Below are 13,430 nucleotides of genomic sequence, written 5' to 3'. Positions count from 1 at the left end.
CCTCAGTGAGATTTTTAAGTGTTGTAAATCAGGGTAGAACACAAAAAGTTCAGTCAAGATCCTATGAACTAAAACTCAGTTAAATTTACAAATTAGCATAGTATCTCTCTTTAAGTTGAAATTTTCACATCATGCAATGTCAACTACAGCCACTCATGATGGCTATAAGAAACATTTGACTACATTAACAAGATTACAACATACTCGATTAAGTCACTTGGTCTGAATGACCTGCATTTAACAGAAACAGGGCACAAAGGCAACTCTCCTCCTCTGGGGCTTTTTAGAATTACAGACAATTTACCCTCTGCAGCTTTTGTGTGAGTGGGGAAAACATAGCTGGCATACATGCACCCTAAGGATTGCTTTAGGAAATGGAATTCTATTCAGTTTTGAAAATGGTTGTTCCTCAAAAAAATGGAGGTTGTTTATCAGTCAAAGATGCTATGTCAGTGATCAGGCAGAGTTTTTATCGCACATTTCGATTTTGTATATGGTCTTTGTTAATCGTTTTATGTGCACTGTTATTGTACATAACATCACACAACAGAAATATTCTGCTGTTATGCACTGTAACAAGAAAACAGCTTTCTACACTTCCAATCTGATGGCAAGTAACTAATAAAAGAGAGGCAATTGCAAAGTTCCCATGGAGTCTGAAGGTACAAAAAACTAGGAAGTTGGTAAAGCCAAATTCAAGTCAAATAGGCAAAAGTTATTAAAACTGATGGATAGATCAGTAAGACCTGGCAGAACATTATTGCAGCATACAAGAACAAGACAGGCGTGTTCTGAGACATCATCACTACATTAGGAAATATGATCCTATGTATTTTACTGTGATTACATTGTTACAGAAAGATAGTGGTACTTAAATATTAGGGGACATTAGGAAGATTTGGAAGCCACATGAAACATCACAGGTGTCTCACTCCCTCTTTGTTTTCCAACGCTGGAAGAGATAAAAGGCCATAGATTTTTCCATTCACTTTATTTTGAAAGTCAATTGTCACTTCAAATTTATGTTGAAAAATAAGATAAACATAGTCATGATGTTTTGACTGAGACGCTCACTCAACTCTCATTTCTGAAGTTAATGGCAGAATTTTTACTTCAATATCCATATTAAAGATGGCAATCCAGAACTGGGACTGAACCGTGATGACACTGCCTACTTATTAGATGTCTCAACTTCAATGCTGTAATGCTACAGTGTTGAATCCTTGAATCCAGAATCCTTGCAGGATTCTGTCATCCTGCAAGCAGTCAAAAATAAAAATTTATTCTTCCTTCTCCTTGCCACGATGTTGTTTCTTTTACTGTTTTTCCACAAATGAAACTGCTGCAACCACACAACCCAGGAAGGACTGAATGCTGTATCTGCCACCAACTGCAACCTCTCAGATATTATTTGTACATCAAATAAATCATTTTTGACAAATGGGAAGCCTTTGTATTTGCATGGTTTTGAAAAACAGACGTAACCTCAAAACCCCCCAGAACTGTCTCATGACAAAGGCAGTCAAGGGGAACTTAAGGCATTTGGGTTGCATTCTTGACTATGCCACAGTCTTTGTGTTACCAGAGGTAAACCACCTCTTTTTAGTTTTAAGTTTTAGTCTTTCCATTTTCAAAAATTGACATGAAATTAATGATTTTATCTTTCCATCATTCTTTCTTAAATAAAATTAATAAAATGAGCGTACAAGAACAAAAAATACTTTTATTCAAGGGTGTTTTCTTAAACTCTAGTCTCTTTCTTCCCTTATACACTGTTTCTCTCCACTAATACAGCTGCATCATCTACTCTGAAGTCTCTACAGACAAAAAAAGAACCAGTAGTATTGGTTTGCAAGTGGAGAAGCAATGGAATGAACAGGAGCTGAAGAATTATCGTACAGGCCATTTCTAGCTTTTGAATGAGAATTTTGCACATCTACCACTTTGAAGCTCAGTTGAGCGGGGTTTCTTTTTTAATATTAAGTTGTGTTATTGAGACAAGTGAAGCACACAGAGAGTACAGTTGTATGAATAAGAAAAGAACTGCAAGTGCATCCTGCTTGTTTTCCAAAATTACCAACAGGTTTCAGATGTTATTTCTACAGACAGGGAATAGAAACACAAGTACTTAAAAGTAAATGGCTCCAAACTGTGAAATTACTGGGTTCATAATGTATTTTTCTCCCTTGACTTCTATAGTTCATTTGCATTTCTGTAAAGATGAGACTGCTGAAAAGGTCTACCCAATCTGTCCATGCAGTAAAATGTGTAACAAGTAAATTGCACTGGTTGTATCTCAAGAACAGGCCATTTTGGAGAACACAGCACTGCAAGTGACTCAGTGTAATCTCTTTATCCATCTATTTCAGATCTGTGCCTGCCCATTAAAATAAAATACTCTTCTTATGATTACTATAATGTAAAAAATAGTGAAACTCATCAGTGCAGATGTGCAATATTGTATAACTATTCCAAAGAGCAAATGGAAAGAATGATGAAGGCATGACGTCTACCACAGAAGAATATGTTAAATAAATTACATTTTGATATGGATTTAAAAAAAAATGCACAGGAACAAGCAATATGACCGACCTTTGCCAGCCATTTCCATCCTACCACAAAAGCATTTCCAATATTGACAATTTTCACTTATCATTGCTTTAATTTTCTATTTATTGTAATTAATTGATAACATTCATTCACTTTCAAAATACTGGTAGAGGAATGACAGTATTTCCTGAGGCAGAGGAAATTAGATTTCCAAGGCAAACTGCTGGCTACTTAAGATAACTAGTTTGGTGGCACTGACATACACACTGAATAACAAGAGACCAAAAGCGTATGGAATTAAATGAAGAAATTCAAGTAGTCCGTGCCTCACATGCAACACAAACAAAAAAGAAACCCTATTTTAATTTAAGACTTTAAGGAGTAACACGAAGCTAATCTTCCAAGCAAGAATAGTTGTGAAGATAAAAGATATGAAGTTCAGCCCCTTGCAAAGATAAATGATGAACTGAATGATGAGCTTCAAGGGCTATAGCAATCATGAAATAAATCTGTTCTGGTTGCAAACAATAACACTGGATGTGTTGGTAGAAAACAGCAGGTTTAAGAGAATGAATAATCGTGATTGCAGTTTACTAACCTGTGATTTAGCAGACCTATTTCCCACCTCTGCTACAGACAGCTTCTTGGACAAGATGGCACTTGGCCACATCAGGTAGTCCTCATGTTTCCTACCTTTAAAAACCAGTACTGATAGCACTTCCCTTCCGCCAAACACCACCGGGCAGAAGCTGTACTTGGAGTCACCCCAAAGCATGCTGTTATACCAGTGGAAGTCTGTAGCACAACTCCAGCTTGGCACTCCTTATTTTAAAAACAATCTGATGTCCCACTAAAATGGGAACTATCAAGAAATGGAATTCCTCCAGTCATAACAGTTCCAGTAGAGACAGAGAAAATTGGGACAGAAAAGATAAAATTAACCCTTAATGGAGAAACCAGTAAAACTCTTTTGTCTGTCCTCTAGCCCACCGACGTAAATAGAAATACCGGGCTGCTGATTCATGTAAAAGTAAAAATAATAGTAAAAAAACAACAAAAAAACCTCCCCAACCCCAAAAACTCCCACAACTGACCATAACACATAAAACAGTGCCAGACATCACACAGCTATTTTCTAAGCAGGACAAACAGAAAAATAAATTATCTCCTCTTAACAGAACTCCACAAAAACCAGTCAGGTAGTAGTTCTACAACCCCAGAGCAGAAAAGCATTTTGCCTAAGTGAAGACGGCAGAACTGGGCCAACAGCATATAAATACTAAGCTCAGACACCTTCCCTATATTTGCTTTTAAGTACTGAAAAAAAACCAAACCCAAAAAACAGTGCGGAAACTAGAAAGCCAATGCATTATACATATGCAAAACATGCTATGGTCTGCCAGTAACCCCTTCCACACTGCTAAGTCTTATAGATACTTTTGAAAGCGGCTCTGGCAGAAAAAAAGCTATCAGTTCAGTTCTGCAGTCAGATCAAAATGCTGTACTTAGAACCTCACAGCATCCTACTATCACAGTATTCTTGTTTCACAAAATCGGCCTTTCAATTTCAGTGAAGAGCCATGCCGAGCAGGATAACAGCACGTGAAAGTGAAAGTATCACTTTCAGAAGACTTTAGAAGAAAATGCAAGCAAGAAAATGTATGAAATACATTTGAAGGGTACAGAGATTTTGATTTCACAATCATAATTTTCACAATGCTTCCGAGAGTGAAATGAATAGTGTATTTAACAGAAGCTTTAAACTGCTCTCCAGGATCTTTAAAAGGGGGGAAGGGACCGAAAAGCACTAGAGGGAGCTGCTGTTCTACTTAACCTGTTTGGATTCCTTGTTTTCAGCATAAATTGTTACCCGCTGGAGTGAGACACATCTCAGCTCTCCAGTATTGAAATAACAGAACAGTACTCACAACCAAGATCAGACAGCAAGGATGCAAGCCATGAATTCTGAACCAGAAGGGAATAACAGAACACTTTAAAAGTCTATAATATTTAATAAACTTTAAAAAATACTCAAAGGAGGATAATCATCTGCATAGGCTTACAGAAGTATTTTTTATAACCCATCAATAAAAATCGTCACTGACTCCTTGCTTTTTGTGGGCATGGGATTTGCTCCAAAGGGAAAAAAATGACATAAAAAAAGGATAAGGGAAAAATGACACAAAAGAAAAGATACCTGGAAGAAGCTGCACAGAGAGTCCCACTTTAACTGAGTGGTTTCATCACCAGTTGCCAATCAATCTACGTTTCTGACACCGATACAGCTTTTTAACCAAAGATGTAAAAATGATGTTAAGGGGCCAGAAACTCAGTGCAAGCATCAATTTTATTGACGCTTCCCTCCCCCCCCCGAAATTATGTTGGGGGGGGGGGGGAAGATGAGATATTGTGAAAGGGTTAGAAAAGTCTTAAATGCTGCCATGCGACAAGCAGGTAAAAAATTATTAGTTTAATTAATCAAAACTCACATCACTTGGTAGTATCCAATTTAAAGCCCTTTTGACTGTTCAGAATGCAGTCTCATAATCCCTCCCCGCACACACTTTTAGGGCTGCCCTTTATACCAAATCCCCCGAGTATTGTATCCTGTTCACCAATTTCTTCCTCCAGGAGGCAGGATTTTCCTTCTCACAGGCTTTTTTGTCATTACCGAACACCTGGCTGTTCTAATACCTAAATTAAGGACTTAATGTCATGGCATAAACCAATAAATAAATCAGGCAAATTTATTAATTTCAAACACACAGTGTGTACTGTAGCTACCTTAACGATTAATGACTGAATCTCCTTTTTCTCAAAGACAAATTTCATATTCTTCCAAAACATCAACCAAACACCAAACTTACTTTTGCTGGAGAGACTAATTTTGATATGTTCAGTCAATCTGTTAAGCATTTTGTACCCTGTGTATGCCAAACTTATGACAAGAACCACCCTGCAGGTGTGATGGTTCTGCTGCACTTCGGAAAGGCCAAAGTAAAAGCTGACAATAGATCCATGTGCATGTGGAAGATGCCACTAGTCACGATTAGAAGACAAGGGGTAACTGGAAGCACAATATAGCAAAATTTAACATGGTTTGAGCCTTGAAAAAGAGAGGAGGAACAATGGATCCTGTTAAAGTCTTTTTGGTATGTACAAGCTGCAGCACTTTAAACATGGGGATGCTGCCAATGCACATTAGCAGGCATCACTGCTTTTAGAATATGATTTTTCTACGTGTTATATTCTCAGTCTTGGACAAGGAACGCAAGATGCTGGTGTAGCTGTATCCAATATAAGGACTGCATCAAGATAGTTATATGGGAAACAAATACTTTTAACCAATATTGAGGCCATGACTGCTTGAGGAATGCTTTTCTGATACGTAGTGCTAGGCTACAGTACCCATACAGAGCTCCTTGTACGGATGTTGCCATGCTGACAAAGTTGAGCTTTCCCTTTGCTATAAGAGAATCTGAAATAGGTCACAGTAATAAAGGTGCAATTTAGTTTCCACTCAAGATTTCTGGTATGTCTGTCACACATCTTCACAAACCTGACCTGCCAGCAAATCTATGATGGCAGAAATCTGTAATGGAGAAAGAGCCTTTCACTGGTTCACAAAAAGCTAAGTAGATTAGCTCTAACATTGACCTCTGCCATGGTTTGATTTTTTTTTTTTCCTTTTAAAGGTCATTTTTGGCATTTGTGTTAAGAAAGATTATGCATCACTCCTTTCCTCTGTTTGGACTCCCGCAGTCTGCAGTACCATTTCAGCATTAGGAAGCCCAAACTGTAGAAAAGACTCAAATAAGCACAGCTTCAATATGAGTACATGCAGGGGAGAAGGGGGCGAGGGAGGGATTTTGAACTATTTAGTTTTATGCAGGATAAACGAACTCCATCATCAGCTCCTCTCTCTGAACATATTTTGCAAGGAAAAAGGGGAAAAATATTTATAAAATTTTAGTCGTTGTATTTCATGCAGCAGTGCATTATTCTCTTCTCTACAAATATGATGAGTTTTCCCTTGAAGTGACATTGAAGCATACAAATCAAATGTTCTGACGCATAAACTACTGGCCTTTACCTATTTCAGGTAAGCAGAAAAAGGAATTATGAAATCCTTGTTTGATATTAAGAATGTAAAGCAGTAGAAATTTACTTAACCCACAAACAAATCGCTGTTTTGTACGTGTGCACAACAGCATTTTTACAAGACAACATATAGGGAATTTTACAAATATGACCGAGTCTTCCTCTACCAAAGGAAGGCTGCGCTCATTCTAGACTAATATATCCGCACCCGACTTCAAATTTGACATCATGTATCAATTAAAAAAAAAAAAAAAAATTAAAATCCCAAACCTCTTAGATCTGAGCCAAACGCTTTAGTTCTTCATATTACAAATCCTTTCATAGAGTCATGTATTTCTTAATCTTTTTAATTCTTCAGTAAACTCATTTGAACTACAGCTGAGTGCTCATTCCAGTGCTGGGTATAATCCTCCCCACCATTCAGACAGTTGGCTCATGCTTCACACAGCCCTTCATCTTTCAAATTACCCCTCTGAGACAGAAATTATCCCATCTTCTACAGAGCATTACGCATTTTGCAAAGTGAATGAATGCACAGTATTCACATTTAGCATACATGGCCAGTCCTTCTTTGAAACGCCAGACAATTTCTGCTTCCTCTGCTGAAGTGTGCATCTTGTTCTTTCCCTCCTGGGCAGTCCCTCGTATTTGTGGACCCAGTCCTTTTCTCTTTGCTGTATCAAAAGGCTAGCAATAGTAGCTGTTTGATACGGCAGAGTACACACAAATCAATTGTTTTCAACTCTAATTATGATCAAGTAACCTGCTATAAAAATGCTAACAAAGTTCCAGGGTAGAGTGAAAATTTCCCATTCCCCTCGTTAGTTACTCACAGGAGGTCCTGGTGGCCCCGGTTTTCCTGGGAGGCCTGGTTTGCCTCGTCTTCCCTGGAAACAAAAAAGAACAACGGACATTTATAAATGCTATGGCTAGTGACTGATTTGGAATAAGAATTTTGTTTAAGAAAAGATTTATTGCCTTGTTTATTTGAAAAAAATTTTAAAACTATCCAAAATGAATACTCTGTATCAGTCACTGCAACACTATCTAATTTGAGTACTTTTAGGATTGCTTTTAATAATTATGACAAACTGTATTTGCATCACTGTAACATTTACTGTCACATTTTAAAGCTTTGTCTCAAATGTGAGTGCACATTGATAGGGCTATAAACAGAGCATCTTGACGAGGTGTAAAGAAATTATATTTTATCTGAATATACCAGAGCTTGGAATGTTCAATGTGCTGCAGTAGTCACCCTGACTTGCACAGTAAGTACATATGTGCAATATTACCCAATTAACAAACACCCATACCCTTCTTCTCCAGGATGTGATAACAAGCAGAAAAGTCAGAGATTTGTTTGCAAAAACAATTCACCTTCCTCGTGCAATTACTACCATCTGTGTATATAATACACATGAAAAATCATTTGCATTAAAACTTAAGGTCCATAAAAGTCTACTTAAGTTAATGGGAGATTTTCCACGCAGATTCTAAAAAACATGCACATGTAACTATTACAATTTTTTACTACAGAGCTCGGTTGAATGACTGCTGTATTCACATATGCTTTTTTTTTTTTAAGAGGATCAACATAAAAATGGAAGTAATTTACAGTAATTTACATCTTTATTGCTGAATTGAAATCTGATGCACATTTTTTAGAAACAACAGCTGAGAACAACTAATATCTAGGTGCAATAATGAAAAAAAAAGTATTCTATCCGTTAAGACTAAATTTTTCCTTTGCATATGGCAAACATAAATTAACAAAAAGCTTTAGGGGGATGTCCTGGTGAAAACTTGGCTTAAGAAGTTAAAAAATGAAAGTGCTTGCTGACAGCTCACAATTAACACATAGGGGTATTTCTGTAAGCTATGGTCCCTCCTTCTAAGCCTGCTTCTGTGTTTCATTAAATGACAATCTCACACAAACTGCAGAAGCAATCTAAGGAACAGAAAGCGAAATCTCAGCTTCTCTCTTCACAGCTGGGAGCCGTGATCTGCAGGAAACCACTCTCATGCTCTGCCTTTCATTTATCTTGATCTATGCTGAGGGGAAACAAGACGATGACAGTGAGGGTGGAAAGCCCCTCGTCCTCACACCCTGCAGCTCACCAGGGTATCCTAGATGCCAGGGGCTCTCCTGAGAAGCAGGAGGTAGGTAGGGGTTTGGAGCCCTTCATGCTGAAGAAAGACCCGAACAAGGGCTGTGGGGATGTTTCATTCACCGGGCTGCGCCACATAACACGTTCACTGCCACCACGGTTTTAGGAAGGTCGTCAGTCAGTCAGTGTGTTTTAAGGGCAGCGTGAAAAAAAAAAAAACCACCTCAGCATATTTGGAGTGCCAAATTCCTGGGTCTTAACTAGCTGAGACATGTGTTATGTGCTGAGCTGTTTAATCTGCCAGTACTCGCACATGCAGGGCTGTAACTGGGGCAGCTCAGGGTAAATTTTCAGAAGCAAAATACAATACTAGGTGCCTCTCTTGGGCTCAAGGCTCTGCCACCCCTTACCACCCACCCCCAGCATGTCCTCTGCCGCGGTGGTAACACTCTCCACGCAGCCCTGTGACGAGCCAGAGCTGGGAACTCATCCGGGCTAAGGATGGCCCACAAAAAAGTAGAGTTGTTTTGGACTTTGACCAGCTCATTGACGTAGTTCACTGGGCAACCCAGTAGCTTGCCCAGCCTGACAGAAGGCACAGTACTGGGAAAAGCACATGTGCACAAGAAAAGGGGGCTGTTGTTAGCTAGAACTAGACTTTTGGACTGAGCTCTATTTCAGAAATACGGATGGAAACTAGTATTTCCTCACTTTTTTTGAAAAACAATAAACTTTCCTTAGAAAGTATGAAAACCAGATTGAAAGGTAATGACATAAGTAGTAAACAAAGATAAATAGCTTCATGCTTTTTAAATAGTCCCTCTGAGTTATAATGATCTACACTGTTGACTTCTTGAAGCACCTTCCTTTTCCTGTTTGGACTTATTTAAAGTATCCTGAGGATGACACTGAAAAATCTCAGCAGTCTAAACAGAGTATCAAGGAAGTGTCAGGGGGAAGAAGGCAGGGCTTTGACTGGCAGACACAACTGTGAATGAGGTGTTAATTACACAGGAAAACATGGAATATGTTGGGAAGGAAATTTTATCTCTATTTACAAGATGAGCTAAAATGTGATTTATGACATACTGCAAAGTCAAAACTTGACAAACTTTCTAAAAAACCATGTATAAAAAAAAATAAAATTCGGGGGTAGTTATTTTTTCACTGTCATTTATTAATTACTGGAATACTTACCCAGTGAAACACAGAAGAAAAACTTGCCCTACCTTTTATCCAATCATTATATTATTAGTTGTTATACTATGTGCCGTGTGCACAAAACCCCCTGTAGAACAATCACACAGATCAGTATGAAGCATCAGCTTTTTCTAGAAGAACAAAAGTACTTTTATTTTTCCTGCAAGCACCCTTCTAGGCTGTCTGATATTTTAACACAGAAATACATAAAAGGCCACTATCTTTCAGCAATGCCTTTCAGATACAGAGATTTAAACGTTAGGGATCCACACAGCTTCACCTACTTGCCAGCACTCCTGCTTCTCTACGACTTCCCAGCATCAGTATGGAAAAAATTAAAATACATACTACAGTAAGAGTGTAAGTAGAGAAAAGTAGTTTATGTTTTTGTTTAGGATAATTAAAACAATTAGAAGAACGTTTTTGATAAGCCCATTATGGCCTTGCCTTCAGCAGACCATGAGCCAGACCGTGACTAAATATTTACAGTTTGATTCTGAGTCTTCTTTCTGGCAAGAAAGAAGAAGTGAAAAACATCTCGGTGTCCTCTCTGGTTCACAGAGTGGGCTTAGTGGAAAGCCACAGTTCCCATCTCCTGCTCGGAAGCGGGTCTTGGCAGTCCCATGAGAGCTCTGCTCGCTGCTGCACCGCTGATGCTGCACTGCATGGGGCAGGCAGCCGGCACAGGAGACCCGTTACCTTTGTTTAGTTGAGTTCACTGAGCAAATATTGAGGTTACAGACCACTCAAAATATAAATAAATGTTCTAGGCATCACATACTTCCTTTAATTAAATAAAAAATGCAATACCACCTACACTAACTTAAAAAGGATAAGTGGTGTCAACAAGTTGTCTAATGCTACTTAGAATAATATCTAAAGAAAAGAAAACCCAAACAGTTGCTGGTTATTTCCTTTGTGCTGCACACATTTTTGTTGGCAATGTGATAAGAAGTTGTCTAAATGTTACTGATATTGTATCCTCTCCCCTTGACTCATGAAATGCCTGCCCTCAACTAATTTGGACAGTCAGCTACTTTCCTCTTTTCCATAGGACAAACTTCAGCTACGATACACACACAAATCAGTCAAATAACGACTGCTTGGTTAGGGGCAAAAAAGACAAAATATTAAAAATAAAATAAATGAGAAACTATACGCTTCAGCAAATCCCAGCTGAGTGCCTAGCTGAAGTACGCGGTCAACTGCACTCTTTATTCCTCTCTTCCTTCGCCCCTTCTGTTAATCGAAATGACTTGACGAGCTTTGCCTTACATTAGACGGAGAGCTGTTCAGAAGAGAGGCTCTGTGCATCCTTCCATAAGCTTGTGCTCTGATTCTGACTGCTGCCCCTGGGCACTGCTGCAGGTCCAACACCCAATGCAAGAATTCAAAGTCTATATTGTAATCCCCCGCTGCATCATGTTGCATCCATCTATTCGTGTATCTCTAACTATAGAAGAGTAAGATCGCTAATCCTAGTGTCTAAAAATAAGCTGCGGATTATTTTAGGATAAAATCGAGCAGAGTTATGTAGGAACGCTGACATGATTTATGGAATTAATAATTTAAAGAACCCACACTTGAGTATGAAGGGAAAAATTCTTAGAATAAGCCTGTGTGAATTTTCAAGGGAAACTGCTAATTAGCGGTTCCTGAAACACATCATCACATTGCAAAACAGGAACTAGTTCTAGAGGAAGTAGGAAGCTGGGCTTTAAAGTCTTAACTACCATAGTTATTATGCAAGATTAATGGGGCTTATGTAACTCGTTTACAGAGCTAAACTAAGATTCTCTTGAATAATCCTCAAAACCAGACTGACAAAGGGACAGATACACCCGAAGCAGGAGGCAGGTGGAAGTCACGACCCCCGTCTCGGAGCGCCCAGCCCACGGCCACCCTGCCAGCCCCTTGGGCACCGAAACGCAGCCGTGCGACTGGAGCGCTGGGCAGTTAAGAGACTGCTTCTCCAGACGCCCAAAGTTGCCACCAAGCAGCCAGGTAAGTCCCAGTGCCTATACTAATTCAGAGTACAGAAAAGAGGCTTTCGGTCATCTCGGTCATCTCAGTCCTCTCAGATATGCCTGGTTCACATAAATTTCCTGGTTTTCCCCCTCTGTCTGTAGTCACAACCCGGCGCTCCTGGCAGGTCACCTGGAGCTTGTGGAGCTCCAACCACCTCTAAGCCCAGGGAAACCCAGCCCAGCCCAAAGCTGATGACAGTCCTCTGGCTCCACGTTTTACCAGGGAAAGCTTGCCAGACTGCCACTTTAGGGCCACGAAGGCAGATGTCACATGGTGGTATCAGTAAGAAAGTCAGTTCAAGAGCTAATTGGAAACAGAAGATTAGAACGAATCACAAAAATCAGAGCAATCACCCATCCGACCCAGTCACTCAACAGTGCGCATCTACCGATTGCTTGTGGGACAGGAGAAGGTTCTCTGGGATCCCAGTCAACTATTTGGCAGATCACAAAGTGGAAATTACAAATCTACAACAAATGCACAGCCTGAATACAGAGTCATCATTTTCCGCCATGCATGTAGCCAAAAATGGTAATTTTTAAAGAGGCCTTTGACATTTAACCACATGACTGCACAACTGCTGTTAGTAAGAGTTTTGTCATTAACTTTGGTAGTGTCAGAATTGCACATGGGTTTTTTTTAATCCTTAGAAATCTTATAGTTTGGATATTCTCTTCCTAAATTGGAAATCTATGTCGCAGTCAATGAAACCTTTTTAACTTCAGTAATACAGCGTTAGGACTTGAATGTACAATTCCTTCTTCAATCCTATTAACCTTGGCCTTGAGGATGTATTATGGCAACCAGCGTATTACAAATCAACCTCTGTATTAAATGTTAAACCTGAATAAACTCACAGGAAATAAGGCCAGAAGGCAAGAAATTAAGCCATTTGCAGAAAACAAGTGAAAGTCTGTCCCTCATATCCCACTAAAGCCCTTCACAGAAACATGGCTCACAGAAGAACAGAGCACACAGACCTTAATCCCCTGTTTTGGAAGAAAAGTCGTTAGGGAGCTCCTCGCTAATGCAGAAGCATTCCTGCAGTCAGCCTTGGCTTTCCAGTTTTAGGAATGATTTTCAATAAACTCTAGTTCCTTCATTTTGATATTAATAAAATGCTAAAAGGGACCGCCTAGCCAGACTATATAATATTATTCAAATGCATGTAACAAATGTCAAAAAAAGTCCTTAAACAGGCATAGCAATGCCAAGAAGTGAAATGCCACAACCTATTTTGCCAACAAATCCCTACACAAAATCCATCCCAATTTTTCAAGTGTATTCACAAAAGTGCATTTTAAATTCAAAATCACTTGTAGAAATATTTTTCAACTGCATTTAGATAATTTTATAATGAACACCTTAATTTTTAATTATGAGAAATAATTTCCTATTCTCTCATGTTGCTATACCTTTTGCCAGGAGACATTGAGAGAA

At 39.0% G+C, this 13,430-nt stretch overlaps 1 protein-coding gene across 6 annotated transcripts in view; it reads right to left on the bottom strand.

Annotated features, from left to right (window-relative positions):
- Positions 1 to 13,430, bottom strand: part of COL19A1 (collagen type XIX alpha 1 chain) — a 207,534-nt gene that overhangs the window by 64,141 nt on the left and 129,963 nt on the right. For all 6 annotated transcript variants that reach the window (XR_011328356.1, XM_069804592.1, XM_069804595.1 and 3 more), the window contains one exon: positions 7,485 to 7,538. Coding sequence is in view for 5 of the 6 variants with exons in the window: in XM_069804592.1 (XP_069660693.1) it covers positions 7,485 to 7,538 (54 nt within the window). In the remaining variant the exon portion in view is untranslated. The remainder of the gene's footprint in view (positions 1 to 7,484; positions 7,539 to 13,430) is intronic.

The sequence above is a fragment of the Haliaeetus albicilla genome, chromosome 17 (assembly GCF_947461875.1).
Source record: "Haliaeetus albicilla chromosome 17, bHalAlb1.1, whole genome shotgun sequence".
NCBI classification, from domain to species: Eukaryota; Metazoa; Chordata; class Aves; order Accipitriformes; family Accipitridae; genus Haliaeetus; species Haliaeetus albicilla.
The sequence above is the reverse complement of the archived record's forward strand: the minus strand, read 5'-3'. Positions and strand labels throughout refer to the sequence as shown.